Below are 24872 nucleotides of genomic sequence, written 5' to 3'. Positions count from 1 at the left end.
GTGTGTGTGGGGGGGCACTGCTGCTGCAGAGGGGGTTGTTTGCGGCAGGAGATATTGGGCATCTCTCCCACTGTAGAGGGGGGTTGTTGGTTGGCAGCAGGAGAGAATCAGCATATCTCCCACTGCAAGGGGGAGTCGGCGTTGCTGCTGGGGAGGGGTATTGTAAAGCAAGGGGAGAGAATGAGCATCTCTCCTGCTGCATCACAACATGGCTTTTTAGCAGTGCCGTGCCAGGGTTTAAAACAGTGCAGTCCCTTGACCAATTGCTTATTTTTGTAGCTAAAAGCCAAAGTCACTTTTAGAAAATGGCTCGGCAATTTTTAAGAATCCACCAGAGGGCTAATTTCAATGTTGAAGAGCCCATTTGCATGTCATTATCGTAGCCCGCTAAAAACCTCGCTAAAGCGATAATCCGTTTCGATAATCCGCCACTAAAATGCATGCAGGCTAAACTGTCGGAAAACAGTTTAGCGAAGGCGTTAAAGTTTTGAGAATCTGGGCCTAGGTTCTTACCTTGCTAATCTTCTTTCAGTGATAAGACGTAGGATTCTGAACAAAAGCTGTTACTTCTCCTTAACAGTGAATCTGCAGAAGGATATCTCTTTAAGACTCTGAACTCCTCTTCTGCAGTGAAGAACAGCTCCCTCTTCAGTTGGTCCCAAAGCAATCAAACTCCATTGAAACAGAAGAAAAGAGAAGAAGGGGCATGGGGAGCTTCCCTGGCACAAACTATATTCTGTTTTGCTCTGTAAAGTATGATAAAGAACAATGATTAATACACAATTAACAATTTAACACTGAACAATAAGGGGTTTATAATCAAAACTTTAAAACGTCCAAAAATCAGCCTAAGTCGGCACTTGGACGTCTTAAAAGAAGGGATGTCCAAGTGCCGATAATCAAAAACAACTTTCTGGACGTGCAGCAGCACTTCTAAGTTGCTGTGCATCCAGAGAGCAAAGGGGTGGGTTAGAAGGTGAGTTATGGGTGGGAATTGGGCGGGCTTCAACCTGGACATATGCCAGCCATAATCAAAGCTTTCCTAGAGGGAACTTAGGCCCAGATTCATTAAAGATAGCGAATACCTGGCCAATTTTCAAACAGCAATTGATTCATTATCAAGTTTAAAAATGGGACAGATGATCTGTGTGACTTAAATGTGCATCATCTGTCCCATTAAAAAAGCCTTCAATCGTGCCCCCCCTCTCCGAGCCACCATTCCCCTGCCCGCAAAAACCAGCAGGATGGATGTCCACTCCCTCCTGCCCTCAAAGGTGCCCGCCCGCTTCTTCCCCCCAAAAAAACAGGAGGGATGACCACTCCCTCCTGCCCGCAAATACTTCCTCCCCTAAAGAAAAAGGCACCGGAGGCCCCCTGCCCACTCCCCCTGTCCCTCTTACATTCGGAGCAGGAGGTACTGAAAACACATCCTGCTCAGGCTCCTTGCTGACAACACTGGGCCATAGGCCCTGCCTATGTGATGCAAGGGGAGAGGCCTAAGGCCCTGATTAGCTCAGGCGCCGAGGGGCCTGAGGCACCTGAGCCAATCAGGGACTTCCTTAGGGAGGAGCCTAAGGAAGTCCCTGATTGGCCAAAACAACAGGGAGGAGCCGGAGGTGTTTTCAGTACCTCCTGTTCCCAATGTAGAATGTACGGGGGTGGGACCATGGGTCTCTAGTGCTTTTTTTCTTCGGGGGGGGGAGGTATTTGCGGGCAGGAGGGGTTGGGATCCCTCCTGCTCTTTTTGTTTGGGGACGGGGGGAAGTATTTGCGATAGAGCAGTCTTTCATTTGAAAGGAAGCTCTGGAATGAGGGCATAGGATGAAGTTAAGAGGTGATAGGGTCAGGAGTAATCTAAGGAAATACCTTTTTACAGACATATAACAATCAACTTATATACCGCAGGACCGTGAAGTTCTATGCGGTTTACAAAAAGTAAGATATACAAATGAATGGAAAAATTAGTTACCCAAATATTTAACAAATAGGTATTTTTCAAATGCCTCCTAAATTCCAAGTAAGACCTGGAGGGCATAATCAATCAATCCAAATCCTTACCCCATAAAGCCATCTGGTAAGACAAAAGATGTTGGTGATTTTTTTTAAAGTTTACAACCATTTACGGGTGGAAAGACAAAATTCAGATGCAAACTTCTCCTGTGTTTATTAGTGGCAAAAGAAGTTTCAAGTTTCAAGTTTATTAGGATTTTATATACCGCCTATCAAGGTTATCTAAGCGGTTTTAACAATCAGGTACTCAAGGATTTTCCCTATCTGTCCCGGTGGGCTCACAATCTATCTAATGTACCTGGGGCTATGGAGGATTAAGTGACTTGCCCAGGGTCACAAGGAGCAGCGCGGGGTTTGAACCCACAACCCCAGGGTGCGGAAGCTGTAGATCCAACCCCTGTGCCACACACTCCAGATCAGTTAAATATTTAGGGGTAAGCCCAAACAAAACCCTGTAACAAAAACAACCAAACTAACTTCACCTGTACCTCCACCGGCAACCAGTGCAATTCCTGAAAAAAAGGTGTTATATGATCATACTTCTTCAGTCCAAAAATCAAGCTAACCGCGGCATTTTGATTTATGAATAGTCACTGCACATTTCTCTGAGATACTGCCAGATAAGCAATATTGCAGTAATCAAGTTGACTAAGTATAAGGGATTGCACTAAGAGTCTGAATGATGAAACATCAAAGTAAGCCCTAATGGATCAAAGCTTCCAAAGGATAAAAAAATCCCTTCCTAACTGAAGAGTCCACCTAAATCCTCAAGGTCAGTCCCTGATCCAATATCACACCCAATATCTTAATGGTTGACAATAGGAAAGCTATGTTTATTTATGATAGATGTGTGGAACAGTTTCCCGGAAGAGGTGGTGGAGATAGAGACTGTGTCAGAGACTGTGAATTCAAGAAAGCCTAGGATAGGCACGTGAGATCTCTTAAAGAGAAGAACAGATAATGGTTATTGCAGTTGGGTCTTTTGGCCTTTATCTGTCATCATGTTTCTAAGTCTCGTAGGATGGAAGGAGAGTAAATTTGAAAGCAAACTCAACAGAGAAAGTCTACGCGCGAAGGCCGTAGCCATGCGAGTGCCATAGAAAAGTAAGAATAAGGAAGGGTAAAAAGCCTCTGTCAAATCCAGTGAGGCAAGGAATTCTCAGACACCGCTTCAATAACGGCACGGACTGTCTCCATGCAAAAGCAAGAGAACCTTAAGGCCTCATTGACTGACTTCAAATCCAGAACAGGTCTCCAATTGTCAGTGCCTTTCTTAGGCACTACGAAATATAACGAGTATCTACCTGAGCCCAATTCTTCCTCAGGAACTGGTTCTATGGCATGAATGTCTAAGAGTTGTTGCACTGTTGCTCAGGCTCTGTCCTTCCTTCTTCAGACACCCGGATGGGGAGTTGAGGAACAGATATGGAGGGGGCCGAAAAAACTCAATCTTATGCCCCTCCATCCAAAACCCAATGGTCAGATTAGATCTGTTCCCATTCCTTCCGAATGCCTGATCCAGAGCATTCGGTCTGCAGAAATGAAGTAAGCTGAAACCTTACTCAGGACTCTGATGATGTCAAAGTGTATAATCCACTCCCTCCATAAACAGGTGGGGACAGGCATTCCCAAGTTCCGAGGATCTAGTCCAAAATATGGTATGACAGGCCCGTGCCGCGAAGGAAGCAAATGCTGCAGCTTTGATAGGTAAGGCTAGCGCTTCAAACTGTCTTTTAAGGACTACGTCCAACTTACAGTCCCTGTGCATCCTTTAGCATCACTTCACCCTCACTAGGAAGGATGGTGTGCTTGGTCCCTTGCACTGCTGTGCAAACAGTTGTTGGAAGTCTGGAGCCATAGGATAGATCCTAGACATAGCTTTGGCCACCTTTAGAGAGCCTTCAGAGAACTCCCACTGGTCAGTGATTAAAGAGGTAATATCTAGATGAGCAGGAAAAAAGGTTGTTTGTGCATTAGTGCCGCTCATAACGGAGCACTGAGAGGTGGTGGACTACTGGGTATTGAGCTTCAATGCAGAGAGGTAAAGGCAACACACTGAGGGATCATCACCGTGATCTGCATCTGCAGCTACTTCCTGACCTACGGACTTCAAAAGGGATCCCCAATCATCCACAGACACAGAGGAGCATGTGATAATAGGGGCATGGAAAGTGACTTTCAGTCATCCCAGTTCTGCTCTAAAGGATAACTGACACCAGGAACCAGTGTGATATGAGGTGAAGATGACTACTTGGGAGAAAGATCGCCCTGAGGTGAAGCCAAAGTGCCTGCAAACAGAAAAGCTTTGCACTGTAGGCCCCGAGGCCCACTATAAGACTCCAGGCTGGGGAATTAGGCTTTCCTCTGCCGTTACGTGCTTGTGTTTCGCCCCTTCATTACTAATGGACTCTTGAGTGGGATCTCTTCCTCGAAGACTGGTCTTTGGGATTCCAAACCTTTGAAGGTTCGAACAGAGGATGAGTCTGAAGTTTCCACCCCCTCCTCTCATGCCCCGCAGCACTTGGAACATGGCTGCTCCTCAGCTGGCAAATCTGCGCAATAAACACAGGAATTGGGGCTAGCCTGACCTGGGGCATTCATAACATGTGACCCTTAGGCAAAACAAGGGGTTTTGAGGCAGAAAAAAATCTTTTATAATAAATTAAAGATAAAAATCCAATAAGGCCACCGCCAGAAAGTTTGCGTCAAAAGCAGCCTATTGAAGCTAAAACAAACAAACAAAAAAAAACAATTTAGAGGGTTTGGAGGTGGGGGGAACCTAACCCTAGCCCCAGAAACCTTGAAAACTGAGTTTTTTAAAGGATCCTCTCCCTCTCCCCTCCCACAAGCACACAATTTTCCCCATAGGGAACAATGTGACTTTTGGTGCCTGTCAGCATTTTGAATCACCCTGCCTTTTAGGGAAAAGATTTCTGCCTCGGAGATTAGCCAGCACAAGTCTGCCGATGGAAATCTTCTGTCAAATATAAAGAGGGGACGAGTTACAACCAATGTAACAAGAGTGATAAAGTGCATATGTTGTAATAAAGAAAAATCACTCTATAGACCTGTTCAAAGAGCTATATGAATGATATAACTGAGTTCACAAAAACTTGCTCAGAATCATGGAGGGGAAAACTGGGGCGAACCCCAGAAAAAACCACCTCACAGCCCAATCATCGCATGGAGAGTAAACAAAACGTCTTCTGGCTGGCTGTCGGGCAGACTCTGACCAAGGACTCACACTCCCGAAAGCCCTCGTGATGCAACAGGGGGAAGAACTTCACAGTCAGCACCCTGATACCCAGAGGGTTGTTACACAGGAGCCCCATAGCCTTTGCTCAAGCCTCTGATAAATCAACAGGTGATCAGCTCTCAGAAGAACGAATCCCAAGCTCCTGAAGGGACAAAAAACAGGCTGGTTCCATAGGTACTCAGAGATTGGCCTGGGAGCAGTAGTCCACCTATGCAGGGACTGCATCCTTTTCAGGTGGAGTAAGCCCAAGATGAAGACCTCTGAGCATCAAAGACATGCAGAGAAATCCGAAGGCAAAAACTCAGAAACAACAAAAAGAAGCAGAGTAGAACAGAACACTCCTTCTGAGTTTGCTTTCAGAAGGAAAAACTGAAGAGGGAGCTGTTCTCCACTACAGAAGAGGAGGAATTCAGAGTCTTAAAGAGATTCCCTTTAGTAGATTCGCGGTTAAGGAGAAGTAACAGTTTTTGTACAGAATTCTGTGTCTTTGAAACTGAAATTTAGATTAGATTAACTGCTGCCTCCTCCCCTCCCCCAATTTAATTTAATTTAATCCTCATCTATACAGTATGCTTTGTGAAAGGTAGTCAAATATGTAAACCAAACTTTAGAAGTAAAGCTAGACATGAAATACAACATACGGATTATCTATTCTTAATACATCAGAGAAAATTGATTTATACTTTACAACCTGCCTACAACCAAGTGGTTCACAAAAAATTGCACTCAAAATAAAATATAAAAATGCAATCCCACAAGATATGCCCTTTAAATCTTCATATCATAATTACCATAAAAGCTCATCTACTTTACCACCAATCTAATAAAATCTTCGTCCAGCAATTATAAAAGCCTTCTGAAAAAGTTAAATGTTTAATTTTGTTTTAACTGTTGAAAAGATACACAACATTGCAATGAGCTGGGAAAAGCATTACATAATTGAGGTCCCACAAAGAGAAGGAACTATTAATAGTCACAGAGTTAACATATGTGTTGCAATCTGGGCTGGCCATCTTATTTTCATCATTGATACTCAATACTTTTTTTTGAAATATAAAACTGTGCAATCTTTTAAAATATTGAGGCACAGTACAATGTAAATTTTGAAAAATTAAACATAGCATCTTATACTTTATCAGGTATTTCACAGGTAACCAATGCAATTTTGTTTTTGGTTTTTTTAGCACTTGCATCACATGATAAAATCTACTTACCAGTATTCCTCCGATAACACTTGCTGCAGCATTTTGAATTACCTGCAGTGTGTGCAAATCAGTCTGGCATCCCCAAGACCTTATGTGCTAACTTACTTTCCTTTAGTCCCTTCAGACTAACCTAGACTGATGGTTTACACACTCCTACCTGAGTGGAGACTGACAACAAAAGATTAGGTTCTTACCTTTGTTAATCTTCTTTTTTGTAAATCCAAGCTCTATTCCTGGACAAGTGGGTTAAGCATTCCATGTCGTGAGACTGCTTGTAGGAAGCCTCATTTACATAATTTTTTCAGACTCTTCCCTTTTACCTGAGGACTGCCCTTGGGGCTCCAGTTCGTGCAAAAGCAGACAGTGACTTGTAAAGGACAGACACAAGGGAAGGGTACCGGGACACTCCCCAACAAATAAGTCTAATCTGCTCATAACATGAAGTCTTTCAAACAAACAATTGAAACAGGTTATTAAACAGTATAAACCTGAAAGAAACTCCGCTATAAGAAGGGACAGCCTGCACTAACAGAAGGGGATGCCCTAGCTAGGAATCCCCAAGGCAAAGTGCAAACATATTCGGATGGTACTCTTAGAATGGCTCATCAAGAAACCATAAGTCCAGTTTATCAGTACTTAAGGCAGACAATCGGCGAATCAGAAACTCCCAGGGCAGGTTTCAGAATATAAGAACATAAGAATATCCTTACTGGGTCAGACCAATGGTCCATCAAGCCCAGTGGCCCGTTTTCACGGTGGCCAATCCAGGTCACTAGTACCTGGCCAAAACCCAAGGTGTAGCAATATTCCATGCTACCGATAAAGGGCAAGCAGTGGAGTGGATTTACAAGAAAGAAGATCAGCAAAGGTAAGAACCTAATCTTTCATTCTTGTACAATCCTGCTCTATTCCTGAACAAGTGGAACGTAAAAGAGCAGTCCCAGTACAGTCAGGGTGGGACTGATGAGCCTGCTGCCAAAACGGAAGAACCAAAAGCAGCATCCTGCTTTGCCGCCATATCAATCCTGTAAAACTTGGTAAAAGTATGCAAGGAAGACCAGGTAGCAGCCTTGCAAATCTCTTCCAAAGAGATTGCCAATGACTCTGTCCAAGAAGAGGATATGCCTCTAGTAGAATGAGCCCTCACAGAAATAGGAGGTCTCTTTCCGGCTGTGATGTATGCTGATGAAATAACCATACGGATCCATCTCGAAATAGTGGCTTTCGAAGCCAGCCTGCCCTTACAAGCAGGACCCACTCGTAAGAACAGGTAGTCAGAAACCCCAAAACTCGTTCATGACTTTCAAGTACTGCAACAAAAGCCTGTGCACATCCAGTGACCACAACACTTAATCCTGGCTCTCTTGAACCAGAGGGAATAAAAAGTAAGTAGTCGGACCTCCTGGTTGATGTGGAAACTAGAGACCACCTTCATAACATAAGAATAGCCTTACTGGGTCAGACCAATGGTCCCATTCTCACGGTGGCTAATCCAGGTCACTAATACTTGGCCAAAACCCAAGGAGTAGCAAAATTTTATGCTACCAATCCAGGGCAAGCAGTGGCTTCCCCCCCCCCCCCCCCCCATTTCTCGCTCAACAACAGCCTATGGACTTTTCCTCCAGGAAATTATCCAAACCTTTCTTAAAACCAGCTACATTATCCGCTCTTATCATAACCTCTGGCAAAGCGTTCCAGAGCTTAACTATTCTGAGTGGAAAAAAAATTTCTTCCTATTGGTTCCTATTCCCTGATGTCTCCCAAGCTCTGTCTCTGTAACTTCATCGAGTGTCCCCTAGTCTTTGTAATTTTTGACAGAGTGAAAAATTGATCCACTTGTACCCATTCTACTCCATTCAGGATTTTGTAGACTTCAATCATATCTCCCCCTCAGCCATCTCTTTTCCAAACTGAAGAGTCCTAACCTTTTTAGTCTTTCCTCATACAAGAGGAGTTCCATGACCTTCATCATCTTGGTTGCTCTTCTTTGAACCTTTTCAAGCACCACTATATCTTTCTTGAGATAAGGAGACCAGAATTGAATACAATACTCCAGATGAGGTCACACCATGGAGCAATACAGGGGGCATTATAATGTTCTTAGTCTGGTTTATCATCCCTTTTTTAATAATTCCTAGCATCCCACTTGCGTTTTGGACGACGCCACACATTGGGTGGAAGGTTTCATCGTGTCTTAGATAACACCCAGATCTTTTTCTTGGGTGCTAACCCCCAAGGTGGACCCTAGCATCCGGTAACTATGATTCGGGTTATTCTTCCCAATGTGCATCACTTTGCATTTGTCCACACTAAATTTCATCTGCCACTTGGACATCCAGCCTTCCAATTTCCTAAGGTCTGCCTGCAATTTTTCATAATCTCAAAAAGCAACACAGTTCAACTTGACCGTGCATTTTCCACCTTCTCTCTCTTACCCACTGATGACTAATGCTCTATGGATTTCTTCTGATGGACAGAATATGCCACCACTTCCTCAAATCTTGCACAAAATATAGCGCATGTATAAACTCAAAGAGCTAACAAAAAGCTATATGGAAACAAAACAAAGCATTCTAAAAGAGATCATGCATCTCTCAGAATCCTGTTAACTAGTACTGTCAGGTCTTCCTTGGACAGAGGGCATAAAGGAACTGCCACTCTGGGCTCCTTCTCTTCCTCTAACATTAAGAGAACAGCATTACCCATTTCGCTTATAAAATCTGTAAACTTGAGGTCCTCTGAGAGAGAGTCTCTTCTTTCTTGGGGGAAACGGGTCTGAAAGGAAAACCAGGGGAGTTGTCCTCTTCAGGAAACTGCTGGTTAATGAGAACACCAATGTTCAGACTGTGACCCATAAAAAAAAACTTTACTTGAGAAGTTTGGCTCCATGCCTTGCTAGCAGTCAAGTTCTCAGAGATAATGCTGCTTGATTGTTGACTGTAAGAACTTGAAGCCAATCCTGAAGGAGCTTTCTTCTTTGATGCAGTTAGTATGGGGCACTGAGGTGGCTATCAATGCAAATGCCCTTCCAGGTACTGAAGCTGATGAAAATCATCCAGGCATTGCATAGGTTCCAAGGATCAGCATGACCGCCATCTGTCTCACTGTTAATGCTCATATATTCAGCCTACTGTATATCAGCAGATGTCCTCGAGTGAAGCTAATAACTTAGTTCAACAAATAATGCAACACTCGTCTTATTTCATAAATGTCAATTCTACCATGCAATTTTACTCTTCTTATAGCATGCTTCAATATGTGAACTTCATCATATATTTATAAATTCAAGATGTATTCAGTTTTTTTCATTCCTTCATTCTTCACCAGATCTCTATTTCACATAGAATTCAAGTTACTAGTAGCTATCTCCTCATCGGTCTATCTGAACTCTTAGTCATGCATCTTATAAGATCAATAAATATGCCTACGGCACTTATCTTAATTAGCAGCGAGGGACTCACGGCAGTCATTTCCTATTGGCGATCTGCACGGGGCAGGAGCGTAGGAAGATCGCTCCTGCCCCGAAAGCCTGCTAGACCACCAGGTAAGGCCAGGATGCTGAGAGAAGGCGGTAGGGAGGCAGGGGTAGGTCAGAGCCAGACGAGAAGTTATTTGCGGTCCGGCTCTGCCTCTATCCCCCGCGAATACCGAGGGAGAAGTGTACTATCTCTGGGAAAAGATGATTAAAGTGACTAGAAACATAACATAAGGTCACCCAAAAGGGCCAAGAAAGCAAAAGGACAGCAAAAGGGCCAAGAAAGATTCACTAATCAGATCCAACAGGCTCTAACAAACCTCAGCACAGACTGCACAAGCTTACCACTCCACCTACTGGAGACTGAGATCAAACTGATTGTAGATGGGACTGCACAGCACATTTGTACTGTAGCCAAAAGTCAATGACTCAGTCTCCACCTGCTGGCAGAGGAGCATAAACCCATCCGTTCTGTGCTGATTTGGAGGGACAATAAATAAGCTGTGGTCTCAGTGAAGACATGGAATACTGCTATAGAACTCTCTTGTTCTGTGAAGAGTTGTCAGGGTTGCTTAGAACTAGCAGATTCTCTAGTGCCTACTGGCCCCTTAGAACTCCTGCTTGTCTGATTATTGATGCTGCAGTTCTGTTGTGATAGTGTATTTAATTTTAGATCCACCTGCTTTTTTTTTTTTTGGTCTGGGGAGGCTCTAGTATGGGGCTAAGTGGAAAAATGCCTATTCAGCATAAGGAGGAGCTCAAACCCAAGAAAGGTATGAACGGATGGTTACATTCGGGGGCTCAAAGAAGTGCTCCCACAAGGTGGAAAAATAATTGTGTCGACAGCCTGTACAGATGGGGCTGAACCCTATTACTGTTGTTTTAGATAGAGATAAGCCACATTAGATTTCCTTTGGAGTTTTAGTGGTTTTTGAATTGCAGCTCTTAGAGCTCTGAAGAGCCAACAACAGCCTATAAAAAACAACTGCTTTTCAGACTCTTACTCAAGATGACCCCATAACATGCTTAAAAATTCATGTGATATCTGATGATTATGAAAAGACAGACCTCCACTTCCTTTCCCTTTCACATCTACTGCCTCCATGTATCCAAAGTATGAAGGCACAACAACAGCAGTCAGCATAAGGCCCTGTGCTGCAGCGTGCATTCACAGATTCTAGTATTTTGCATGTGTTTCCAGTTTAATGAGTAGTTTGCACAAGGGCAGGTCCTATGAATGTTGAGAGGAATAGCCTAATGGTTAGTGCAATGGGGAACTAGATTTGATTCCCATGGCAGATCCTTGTGACCCTGGGCAGGTCACTTAAATCTCCATTGCCCCAAGTACAAAAAACATCTTACGATTGTGAACTAGCCAGGGAAAGAAAAAATACCTTGAAATTATTTGTACAGTGCTGTGTACGTCAGCACTATAAGAATAAGCAATAATAGTAACTCACTGTTTCCATGCTAGCTGCCACTACTCGCATAAGTCAGTGTTGATTCAGAAAGAGGGGGAGGAACTTTTTGTGAAAACCATCCACTGATGTAACATCAGATGGAGTCTCAACCTGCAATTTGGGAAACACTGTCAAGTCCTTACTTTTGCAGGGCCAGTTTTGTTATTCATGAGTCAGCTCAAAGTAGAATTTAGCAGTCTCGATGGGGATGTGGGGGTATATTTGAATGGATCTATCAGGTGTTGGAAAAAAGCCATCAAGTTAGCAGACTTTCTGTCCTGTTCCTGTCTGACATCTTCTCTTTACCACATCTAGTCTGTCTTCTGATTTTTTTTCAATTGTGAGAGAACTAAAGCAAAATAGGTAGAGAAACCTATTTTGCTTTAGTTCTCTCACAATTGAAAAAAAATCAGAAGACAGACTAGATGTGCCCACAAAGTTTTTTTGGAATGTGAAGAGCAATCTATCCACTGTTCTATCAGGGTGACAATCACCACAATTGTGGATGCATGCATCCTGCTTTTCTGTGAAAAAGGCTCATTTATGAAAATGCACAAGTTAAATTTCTGCGAGAGGTTGCTGCTGCAGGGGTAGTGCATTCATACAATTTTGTGAAAAAAAGATAGCAAGACAGCACAGGAAGGGGCACCACAGTAGACTCAAAGCTTCTAGAAATTTGCTGGCCTAGCAGATGCTTTTCCCCATTCAATTGTAAGAACGTATCCTGCTAGCCTTGAAAAATGTACTGTATACAAAGCATGTATATAAAAGCTAACCTCTTTCTAATCCTGGGTCCCAAGAATGCCTCCACTCAGCTTGGACCAATGTGTGTGCACATACAAAATGTACGCATCCAAGTTACTCCGGGTACATTTATAAAACAAATTACTTTTGTACTCTTAATAGTACAGTCTGTGAAAACTCTAATAACATTTATGTTTTTTTAAAGTATAGAACAACAAATCTAGAATGTAACCGTTTTGGCAACCCAAATGTTTCTGTTTTTATAAGAAATTTTGAGGAACTGCTCAATCACATTTCAAGGATGAGCTTAATAAATTAAACTATAAACTAAACTTACGGTCTTTATCAAATTTCGGTAATGTTGCTCCACTGGCAGCCATTTCTGGGTCAACTGTTTCCAAAAATATTGTCCATGGATTTTCGTTGTCACTAAGCTCAATCATCTACAAATTGAAAGGAAGGTGTTTAATTTGACTTGATAGAAGGAGAAACCTACATAAGTAGATGTTTAACTCATGGGTAGTTGTCTTAGAAAACTGGTTGAGTTTTACAATACATATTTGCACTTGTTTACCGAGGTACAAACCACAAGAAAAAAACAAAACAACAATCTTTGCTATATAATTTTCTGTGAACTTAGTAAACAAGAGTAGAAGCAAATAATCAAAAGGGATACATTTCTTTCAGAAGTTTCTGAAATGACATTTTACAAATAGCTACAGGTAAAAATGTATGTTCCCTTCACAATCAATGCATATTTACAGTTTTATTGCAATCTGCTTCATAATCCAACATTGCTGGCCTTTTAGTTCCATTACTTCTGGCTTGCATCGGCCATAGCCGTATCTGATCCTGTGGAAATCCCTATAAAAAAAATTTAAAAACCCAAATAAATTGAAGATTCTTTAAAAATGTATATATATATAATAAGGCTTAGAATTTAAAACTAGGGCTTTCATACATCTAATCCAGAGCATAAATTATTCAAACTCAACAAAGCCTTCATATGTTTTGCACCAAGGGCCTTCAAGTTAAGGGCAATCAACAGTGTTTTTATTGGGGGACCCAACAAGGGTCGTGTTTCGGTGTGGCTGCCTGCATCAGGGGTTAATAAGTTGAATTCTTTTATACTCAAGATTGCAAACCAAAAAATCCCAATCAGGGTTAAACTGATATTGTAAATTTTAAGTCTTCGTATCAACTGGGAAACGCAGGGTATCAATGTCCCAAGCTGTGCCAACTTACCATAGTTTGTGAAAGATTCTGAACAAATTCTGCTAGAGTGGAGTTTTTTAATACTTTGAACACAGTATATTTTACTTTTTCTTCATCATACATATCATTGCCTTGATGGCCACAAAACTGGTCCTCTGTCACTATCTGAAAATATACAAGTGAACACTTTATATTAGATAGCTTGTTAGAATGGTTAATTAACCTGGGATAAAACACAAAAATATTTGCAATGATGTGAGAGTAAAGTTTGAGTATAGGAGGATCTGCCACACTGCAGCAGGAATGAATAGGCCCTGCCATCCTCAATTGTCATCATATTTTATATTACCATGGATATGACTCCCTGTGATGAGAAGATTAATAGTAATGCTACAACAGAGAATATTGAGGTTCACCTATGTTGTGTGTGTTAACATATGCAAGCATTGTCTTATCAGATGTATCCTGAAAAATAAAAAGGTTGATACACTGCTCTAGTAAAGCCTTTGAATCGACATGGCTGTTTCAGCTAAAGGCCTGCATCAGGAGTCTGAACAGTAAATTAAGAGGACCAATATTGTAATGAAATGATACAATGGAATCCACAATCTAAACAATATCTATCTATACAAACAATAAAGCATTATTTGGCGACTCAGTCTGAATAAAAACTAGCTACAGCATTCTCAGTATGCCGAAATTCGGTGACTTGCCAAAAAGATTATAAAATTTTCACAAATTAGTTGCCAGGCTTGAGAAAATAATATCATTCTTATTCGTTTTTTCAAGTGGGCTTCTTAAAACGTAGATTTGGATCAAACAATACAAGATTCTTTTGTCATCTTTTCCACTCTACCTGATCAAATCCTGTTCATGCACTAAGGCCCTGATTCTATAAAGGGTGCCCAAGTCATGCTTAAAGTTAGGTGTGCTTTAGGCATCCATTCTAAGTAGTTAATGAGCCAATTAAGGGTCTTAACAAGTGATAATTAGTACTTAGCCGTCCAAAGGATGTAGATGCTGCCACAATTTCATGGACGCCAATGTTTAAAACTCGTGCCTAACTCAATGGGCATGGGCGTGGAATGGGCATGGTTTGAGCAATGACTCAATTTGGGCGTCCTTTGATTCATAACACTGAGCAACCTAGGGCGTCCATATCATGTCTATATTGTAGAAAACACCGCTGAGCTTTCTAAAGGTGCCCAAGAGCCTGCACCCAAATCCTTGCTCGGCAGTAGGTTAGAAAAAGTGGAGATGGCCCCATGCTCCAATCATATTTACGCAGGCTGGCTAACGGGTACCACAAGGGATTGGCTTGTCAGGTTTGGATAAATTCCTGAAGGATAAGGGGATTGAGGGGTACGGACAGAAGTAGTGATAGGTTATAGGATGAGGCAGGGACCACTTGACAGGTCATGGACCTGATGGGCCGCCGCGGGTGTGGACTGCTGGGCGCGATGGACCTCTGGTCTGACCCAGTGGAGGCAACTTCTTATGTTCTTATGTCAGCTGCAGATTGTAGTCTGCAACTTCTCTCCACAGGCAGAGCTAAATGGGAAAGCTCAGAGCAACTTCGAAAAACACCAAAAAAAATAAGAAAACAGACAAAGCAGAACAGCAACACTCCTTCAGGCTTGTGTGCAAAAGGAAAAAACTGCAGGTGGCAGCAGAGCTCCCTATGAAGGAGAGTCAAAAAAAATCCGGAGTATATTTCCTCTGCAGATGGCTCGCAGCCATAGGGAAAGAACCCGCTTGTCTATGACTCACCTATTGCATAGGAATAATCAGTCAGGACATCTATTCATATTCAACTATGGGAGATTCAGAGACCAAATTAAGAGGACATTAGATACCTGGAACCCCTTGCTTCTTTCATAATGTGAAGGTCCGCAACCATTCAAATGAAGATTTTTCCCAAGATTTTTTTCTTTTTCTCATCTTCCTATACATAATCCTAAGAGCCTGTTTAAGAAGTGGGCTTCCTTGCTACAAAACTGTGTTATGGAAAGCCAGAATAAGCCTTCTCATGATTACTCAGCCCAGATCTCAAGGACGGACGGGCTTTTCTAATCTACAAATTACTCACAGGTATTTGAGTTATATTTCACAAAATCAAAAAACAACACTCAAAAGACCATGCTACAGAACCCAAGAGGGGACAACAGAACACTTAATGAAAAAATATATAGTGGTAGAGAAAAAGACCTCACAAACAATGCAATGGTACAATCCCTTATCGATATAACATTGAAACAAGGGAGCCAGTTTCACCATAGATAATAAAAAAATTCCACTCACTAATTCTCTAGTGACCAATAGTGTTTTTCAATAATTTCTCAATCTTTTCAAAATCAAAAGGAGATAAAATGCATTAATCCATCTTTTAGTCCCTCTTCAGTTCTGTAAAATCACTAATTAGAAAGCAACATCCAAAAAATTAATGTAGGACCAAAAATCTATCAGCATTTGTACTCCATATTCACATTTCTGTCCATAATTTTATTAAAGTCCACTTAGCTTTTTAAACTTTTCCACTGCTGAAGCATATGTTTTATTCTGGTCCACTTCACAACTCCCAACAGGAAAGCTCACTATTTTGCCAGGGCTGCATCAGTGATACTGTAATTGACTCCAACTGCTTGACTCTTCTTTACAAAATATACAGTGCACCAAATAGATATCACTACCATGAGCTTCCTATATAGATCTAAATAATGTGCATGCTCAAGGAACGAACAATCCAATAGTGTGCCCAACTGTAGCCAAGAGTCCCAAAAACTGTGCAGCACAATCTCAAAAAAATATACATACAGCTGTTTCTAATAACTGTAGCTCCCTTTGAAGCAAAGTGGAGAATTTGGGGATGGGGTTCAAGGTTATATAAATAAAATTACTGTTACTTGTTTTCTTTTTTTTGTTTAGGGGGTTTATATGATGCTTTACAAGGCAACATTTGATATATATATCTGTACCCTTGCCTCAGTGTCCTACATATCAATTATGTTTGTATTTCAAGTACCAAGAAAAATTAGGTTTTTTTTTTAAAGGGGAGTCAGCCACAGATTCTTTTAAAAGTAATTTAGCCTATGCTTGTGAACACAACTACACATTTGCCTCTGCAGAATGGTAATATAGTACTACATTTTTCCTAACTGTATTGCACAATTTTCATTCAGCAGAATTTCTTGAAAGCTGACCTGAACTTGCATGTAGAGGTGTGCTTCCTGGCGCTCCTTTCTCTTTTGAGCTTCTATTCTTTTTTCTTCCTGTAGTCGTTCAACCAATTGTTGTGGAATATCATGATCCATAACAGCTTGTAAAACTTCACCTATCGAAAATAACCAATTATGTAAGACTTTTTTTGTAAGGTCTGGTAACTGCTTTAAGCCCCATGGTGTTAAGTGACTGTAGTTTCTCTCAGTTCACTTCTATATATACATACTACACTGAGTAGAATATTTAGTCTATACATACATGCCCCAATATAATCACAAAAGCTAGTTCCCATGTTGTATCACCTCTTACATCTTCATCAATCAATTAACAAAAATAAAAACACAAAGGGCCTGTTTTACAAAGCCGCGCTAGCGGCTGCTGCGCGGTAATGGCCCTGAAGCCCATAGAGATTTAAAGGGCTTCAGAGCTGTTGCCATACGGCTTTGTAAAACAGGCTGAAAGTGTGGAGAAAAATACTCAGTTCAGCTTCATAGGTTAGAAAAAACTCCACACCCAAAAAATTATAATTTATCTCTTCACTCCAATATCCTGCTTAATTTCCTCACATATTATGTTCATCAAAAATCTTCTGAGGGACAACATCAACATTCATACAAAATTACAGTCACAGCTAATCTTACAGATAGTTGCACTGCAGGGTTAATCGAAAGTTTTACGAGGCTGCCTGGACAGAATGTATACATTGTGACTCAGGTCAGTGTTCTTCAACCTTTTTACACCTATGGACTGGCAGAAATAAAAATCACTAATAATAAAACCCTAAGCGCGCATGCACACTCCAACCTGCGTGATCCCTGCCTCCGTGATCCGTAACTCCGTGGCCGGCAGAGAAATGTTAAAGCGTGCGGCATATGCTCAGCATGTTCAGCGCGTACGCACATGACAGTTTGGTACAAATGCGCGTGTGGCGGTTTCCTCCATCTTACGACGATTACTGTGTGCCAGTTTCCCTTCACTGTATAAATGTGATTAAAAAAAAGGTAGGTGGGAGAAGGGGCACGATAAACAGACAGGCAGTGGGCAGGGACATTGACAGACAGCAGCGGCAGCAGGGATTCGTGCCGGTGGGCCAGAAGAGACCAGGAAACCTGGAGGGTAGGGTGGATGTAAAAGGAAGGGAGAAGGGCTGCTGGACAGGGGGAAGGTAAAACATAGTAACATAGTAGATGACGGCAGATAAAGACCCAAATGGTCCATCCAGTCTGCCCAACCTGATTCAAATTAAATTTTTTATTTTTTCTTCTTAGCTATTTCTGGGCAAGAATCCAAAGCTTTACCCTGTACTGTGCTTGGGTTCCAACTGACGAAATCTCTGTTAAGACTTACTCCAGCCCATCTACACCCTCTCAGCCATTGAAGCCCTCCCATGCCCATCCTCCACCAAACGGCCATACACAGACACAGACCGTGCAAGTCTGCCCAGTAACTGGCCTAGTTCAATATTTAATATTATTTTCTGATTCTAAATCCTCTGTGTTCATCCCACGCTTCTTTGAACTTAGTCACAGTTTTACTCTCCACCACCTCTCTCGGGAGCGCATTCCAGGCATCCACTACCCTCTCCGTAAAGTAGAATTTCCTAATATTGCCCCTGAATCTACCAACCCTCAACCTCAAATTATGTCCTCTGGTTTTACCAGTTTCCTTTCTCTGGAAAAGATTTTGTTCTACGTTAATATCCTTCAAGTATTTGAACGTCTGAATCATATCTCCTCTGTCTCTCCTTTCCTCTAGGGTATACATATTCAGGGCTTTCAGTCTTTCCTCATACGTCTTCTGGCGCAAGCCTCCTATCATTTTCGTCGCCCTCCTCTGGACCGCCTCAAGTCTTCTTACGTCCTTCGCCAGATACGGTCTCCAAAACTGAACACAATACTCCAAGTGGGGCCTTACCAATGACCTGTACAGGGGCATCAACACCTTCTTCCTTCTACTGACTACGCCTCTCTTTATACAGCCCAGCAACGAAAGGAGAAGGGCTGCTGCTGAACAGGGTTTGCATGGAAGGGGTGCTGCTGGACACGGGGGAGGTTAAAGGAAGTGAGAAGGGCTACTGCTGGACAGGGGGAGCAGGCAAGGGGTGGTGGTGGAAAGCCGAGGAAAGAGAGAGATAGAAAGAAAGACACAGACAGCGGCCAAGGAGAGAGAGACAGAAAGAAAGACACAGACAGCATCCAAGGAGAGAGAGACAGAAAGAAAGACAGACATGCAGAAAGCGGCCAAGGAGAGAGAGAGAGAAAAAAAAGAAAAAAAGATAGACACACACACATCTATTCTAGCACCCGTTAATGTAATGGGCTTAGAGACTAGTTAGAAATAAGATAAGATAGTAGTAGGGTGGGAGGGAGGCAATACAGACTAAATCTGAGAGAACTGAGATGGATGTTTAAATTAAACTCTATGACCCCGGGAGGGTTGAATGAAACATCTGATTGGATGTCTCAGGTTGATTTTTAAATTGAGGGTAGGGAAAATCTGTAGTTCCGGGGTGGGCGGCTATCGAAGGGAAATGTGATAGTTGAGTGTTGAAAGAACAAAATAAAAAAATAGAAAATAAGAATGAAAAAATAGTAAATAATTGTTTAGGAGTTAGTTTGAGGCAAACCGGGTAATCCAGAAATGACGTCAAGATGAGGAAGTATTTCAGTGCATTGTTAGAACGTTGCGGCCATCTTAGGAGAGATGTAGAAAGTTGTGTAGGTAAGAGAGGACTCTGCTACAATTGGTTTTGTGATGGGTTTTTTAAATAATATCTTCTTACTGATAGTGCTTTCTTTTCAGCTTCCCCATTACCTTGACAAAGAAAGCGAAACGTGTTGGTTAAGGGGATTTACATCGACGGCTGAAAAGCTAAGTCATTCAATTAAATGTTAAATTATGAAATTTATTTATGAAGTGGTGATAAGTTTTGATATATAAAAAATAACACAATATGAGGATAAAAAGTGTGCCCTCGGGAAGAATGAGGAAGTAAACCCTAGTGAGCTATACTGCTCAGAGGGTGGTCTGACATCCCACTAGCACTTATGAGATATTTTTATACAAGATATTTCTATCTAACATTGGACTAATGCTTATGAAAGTTTGAGAGTATTCACACCATCCGGCATATCTACTCTATTGCAGATTTTGGTATCATCCGCAAAGAGGCAAATCTTACCCAACAACCCTTCAGCAATATCATTTATAAAAATGTTAAAAAGAACAGGCCCAAGAACAGAACTCTGAGGCACACCACTAGTAACATCCCTTTCCTCAGAGCAATCTCCATTGATCACTAGCCTCTGTCGCCTTCCACTCAATCAGTTCCTGACCCATCCCCAAAGGCACTCAGTTTATTTATTAGACATCTGTGTGGAACACTGTCAAAGGCTTTGATAAAATCTAAATACACCATATCTAGCGCACATCCTCTATCCAATTCTCAGGTCACCCAGTCAAAGAAATTGATCAGATTTGTCTGACAAAACCTACCTCTTGTGAATCCATGTTGCCTCCAATCCTGTAATCCACAGGATTCCAGAAACTTGACCATTGTCTGTTTTAAAAGTGTTTCCATTAATTTGCTTACCACAGAAGTCAGACTTACCAGCCTATAATTCCCTACTTCTTCCTTACTTCCACTTTTGTGGAGAGGGACCATATCTGCCCTTCTCCAGTCCTCCAGAACCACTCCCGACTCAAGAAGCTTCGCAATTGTTCGCATCGTGCATGTGCGAGTGCCTTCCTGCCTGATGTTGGCTCACGGTACCTCAGTTCTGTAAGCAAGCTATGAAGCCAAACAGGGGAGGTGGGCAGGTATGTAAGAATATAACACCAAGCGGAGGTATGCTTCCTGCAGGAATCCCATCTCCCTAAAAGCTCATGAATGGTATCTGCGGGACTCTAGATTCCCCTCGATGTACTGGATTTGGATTATCTACGCTATGTTTGTGCCTTTTCTTGGTATCTGTTCAAACAGTTGAATGAGATCACAATTTACCCCCCCCAAGTCTGAACTATAAACTGAGGGGTGGCAGTAGGATTTAGTGGGGCTAAGGCTTCTCATATAGGGGAAATGTTTTGTCTCAGTCTCCACCTGCTGTTCATGGTGAGCTATTACCGTATTTTCTCGCATATAACGCGCACGTTATACGTGGTTTTTACGTACAGCGCATACCCTTGCACGTTTTACGCGTGAGCGCGTTGTACAAATTTTTTTTACATAGTTCACCCCCCCCCCCGCAGGACCGCTCGCACCCCCACCCCGAAGGACCGCTCGCACCCCCACAGCCTCATGACCCCCCCCCCCATCATGTAGAAGCTCCTACCGGTGTCCTGCTGCTTCCTCTTGGCGGTCCCGACACCCGACACGATTGGGGCAAGAGGGAGCTCAAGCCCTCTTGCCCCAGCCAACCGCGGCACCCCCGACACGATCGGGGCAAGAGGGAGCTCAAGCCCTCTTGCCCCCCCGACTCACCGACATGATCGGGGCAAAAGGAAGCCCAAGCCCTCTTGCCCCGCCGACTCCCCAACTCCCCGACAATATCGGGCCAGGAGGGAGCCCAAGTCCTCCTGGCCCTGGCGACCCCCCCCCCCCGCTAGTTGTTCGGGCCAGGAGGGAGCCCAAACCCTCCTGGCCACGGCGACCCCCTACCCCCATCCCGCACTGCATTATGGGCAGGAGGGATCCCAGGCCCTCCTGCCCTCGACGCAAACCCCCCTCCCCCCAACGACCGCCCCCCCAAGAACCTCCGACCGCCCCCCCAGCTGACCCTCGACCCCCCTGGCCGACCCCCACGACACCCCCACCCCCGTACCTTAGTGTAGTTGGCCGGACAGACGGAAGCCAAACTCGCCTGTCCGGCAGGCAGCCAACGATGGAATGAGGCCGGATTGGCTCATCCGTCCCAAAGCTCCGCCTACTGGTGGGGCCTAAGGCGCCTGGGCCAATCAGAATAGGACCAGGAGCCTTAGGTCCCTCCTGGGGGCGGGGCCTTAGGCACATGGGCCCAACCCATGTCCCTCTTGCTCCGATCGTGTCGGGGGTGCCGCGGTTGGCTGGGGCAAGAGGACTTGAGCTCCCTCTTGCCCCGATCGTGTCGGGGAGTCGGGACCGCCAAGAGGAAGCAGCAGGACACCGGTAGGAGCTTCTACATGATGGGGAGTCGGGAGGCTGTGGGGGTGCGAGCGGTCCTTTAGGGTGGGGGTGGGAGTGCGTGCGAGCGGTCCTTCGGGGTGGGGGTGCGAGCGGTCCTGCGGGGGGGGGGGGGTGTGAATCGGACGTCGGGGAGGCATCAGGCTTTCAGGGTGGGGACAGGACTTCAAGGGGGGAGAGGAGAGTCGGGGCGGGCGAAAGGAGAGTCGGGGTGGCCAGAGGAGAGTCGGGGCGGACGAAAGGAAAGTTGGGCAGCATGCGCGGTATACGGGTGTGCGTGGTATATAAAAATTTCTGTACATAAATTTGTGTTTTTCGCGTGCTATACCCGTGCGCGCGTTTTACACGGGTGCGCGTTATCTATGTGAAAATACGGTAACTATCAGTGAACTGTACTGGTCTGGAGAGAAGTTATTTACCTTTAGCAGGTGTTATCCAAGAACAGCAGGCAGATATTCTCAAATGTGGGTAATGGCATCCATGGAGCCAGGTATGGACAGCACTGCCACTTTTAAAATGAAAAAAATCTCTAACTGTCCATATGGCACATGCGCGAGTGCTTTCCTGTTCACTGCTGGCTCATAGGACCATCAGTTCAGTTACAAAGCTAAGAAGTCAAACAGAAGAGGTGAGCAGGTTGTCCTTGGATAACACCTGTCCTTGGATAACACCTGTCCTTGGATAACACCTGCTACAGGTACATATCTGAGGACAAGCAAGCACCATATTTTTTTTTCTTTTTTACTTATAACAACTTTATTACAATCAAGCAGAATAATTACAACTTGAATAGATCAATGAAACAAAAGAAACATCTGAAATTAAGAAAAACAATTGTTTAGATATTTAGTCCACAATATTTTTTTTTATAAATCTTTATTGACTTTTAAATGTTTTATTAATTGTACACTTGATGTACGTTTTAAAAATGAATAAAGAATTACAAAATGGAAAAAATAAGTTTTGAAAGCTAACAAAAATGCAATACAGTATCTATACAAATAACAGTAATCATATATACACTTATAATCAATCATTATCCATACAACAGTAAACCCCCCACCACCACCCAACCAACATAAGGGAATAGAACCATACAAAAGAAATACCCCCTCCCACCCCACTGGGTGTGGGTGTATTATACCAACAGAAATAAAGAAAAAGACAACTATAATGAATCCACAAAAGACGTCAACGGGCCCCAAATTAACTTGAATCTCTTAGTATGCCCCAGCAAATCCGCATCTTCTCATACCTATAACTCAAGCATAAGTTTGCCCACCAAAAAGTAAAGCTAAGGCGATCCCAGTTCTCCCAATTGTGAATAACCATTTGCATGGCTATCCCGGTCATAATAAGGAAAAGCCGACATTTATATCTGTCCACAATATTTTGAGAAGATCAACATGAAATAAAATCGAATGAAATGTCACAACAGAACAAGAAAGCGGTATTATTCTGAATTACCTACAGCCGGTATAGCAAGTTATATATTATTGGCTACAGATGCTTGCCCTTCTCTTAATTCAATAAATTCTAACAGCTGTTTGGGCTCAAAAAAGTAGGAAATTCTTAGTTTGATAGGTAATAAAACATTTTACAGGAAATTTTAACAGAAAAGTTCCACCCAAAGCAAGGATTCTTGGCCTTAATGGCAAGAACTCCTTTTTCCACTTCTGGGACTTTTGAGCCATATCAGGAAATATATGAATTTTGGCCCCAAAGAACTGGTCATTTAAATGACGAAAATACAAACGCAGAATATATTCACGGTCACTTTCGAAAGCTAATGTAACTAATAGGGTTCTTTCAGTTACCACCTCAAGTGAACTCTCTCAAGAAGGTTGTCAAATCCAGATCCCCCCCCCCCCCCCCTTTATCTCCTAAGACCTCATTAGGAGTAGAAGCCTCCCCAGAGATTTTTAACTGTAAATAATTAACTCCAACTATATGAGGTAAATTATCAGGTGGGACACATAAGATTTCCTTAAGGTATTTCCTAGCCATCTCAATAGGAGAGATCACCGGAGATTTAGGAAAATTCAAAAATCTCAAATTGTTCTTCCGCAGCTGATTTTCAAAGCTCTCCATTTTTCTAGCCATGTAAGTTCTTTCTTTTAACAGTCCAAACTCTACTTGTTTAATTTCAGAGAGCTTTGTCTCCTGTTTCCCAAGATTTTCTTTCATTAGAGCAATATTTACCCCCTGTTGTTCAACTTTGGAGAAGACAGTTCCATAGTTAGTAGATAAAGTGGAAAAAGATAGTTTGAGATTAGCATCCATAATCGATATATCTTGCCATAGTTCCTCCATATCAATTTTTGCGGGTTTCTCCAACACTTCAAAATGTATGTTAGTCCCTCCCGAAGCAGCTCTCACCTCAGACCCGGTGTGGGGCTGTTGATCCTCTTCCAGCTCTCCCTCTTCCGACAGGGCTCAAGCTGGGCTCCCTCCAAAGCTGGGCAATGAAGATTTCAGTCTAAGGAACGACGCTTCCAGCTCTCCCTCCACCGGTGTACTTCCGGATTGGAGCGGTATCATCTGCTGCTCAGGGCTCAGTGATGCCCTCTCTGCCTGCACGGGGTTACCCAAAAGAACAGGGAAGTAGGGAGTGCAGACTCGCCCGAGCGGGAGAATGGCTCCGTTATCATAGCCTGCACCATCCGCTGCTGGGTTGCCGGCACTGCCGGAGGGACAATGCGGGTTGCTCCCTTTCTCTTCCCCATATCCTCAGGTAGGGGGAAGACTGCTCAGCAGGGTTGTCACAGCTCAATAGCAGAGCCACCTCTCAGGCGTCCGCTTCCAACGCCATCTTTGATTGTCTCCCCAGCAGCGTATTTCTCACGTGGGACTCCCAAGCTGTCAGGCTCATTATTCTGCAAAGAGGGTTATTAATAATTATCATGAGCCTGGCAAAAATAACAGGGTTGGAGGGAATTTGGTTTTTAAGTGGGTAATAAATTTTGGAAAACTGTATGGCCTAACTGACTATCCCTTCTGGAATGAATATCCAGTTAATAGTGGGATGTGAAGGTATGAATTGAGGACCAGGTAGCTGCTTTACAGATGTTCTCAATGGGAGTGGAACGTAGATGAACTACTGAAATCGCCATTTCTTGAACTTTATGTG

General features: G+C 43.1%; 1 protein-coding gene across 2 annotated transcripts in view; it reads right to left on the bottom strand.

Annotated features, from left to right (window-relative positions):
• The window catches only part of USP7 (ubiquitin specific peptidase 7), a 396159-nt gene that overhangs the window by 147249 nt on the left and 224038 nt on the right, over window positions 1–24872 (bottom strand). For both annotated transcript variants that reach the window (XM_033962812.1, XM_033962811.1), the window contains exons 15-18: window positions 16566–16696; window positions 13396–13530; window positions 12913–13014; window positions 12488–12593 (exon numbers count right to left, since the gene is read on the bottom strand). In XM_033962812.1, coding sequence (XP_033818703.1) covers window positions 12488–12593; window positions 12913–13014; window positions 13396–13530; window positions 16566–16696 — 474 coding nt within the window. The remainder of the gene's footprint in view (window positions 1–12487; window positions 12594–12912; window positions 13015–13395; window positions 13531–16565; window positions 16697–24872) is intronic.

The sequence above is a fragment of the Geotrypetes seraphini genome, chromosome 11 (genome assembly GCF_902459505.1).
Source record: "Geotrypetes seraphini chromosome 11, aGeoSer1.1, whole genome shotgun sequence".
NCBI lineage: Eukaryota > Metazoa > Chordata > Amphibia > Gymnophiona > Dermophiidae > Geotrypetes > Geotrypetes seraphini.
The sequence above is the reverse complement of the archived record's forward strand: the minus strand, read 5'-3'. Positions and strand labels throughout refer to the sequence as shown.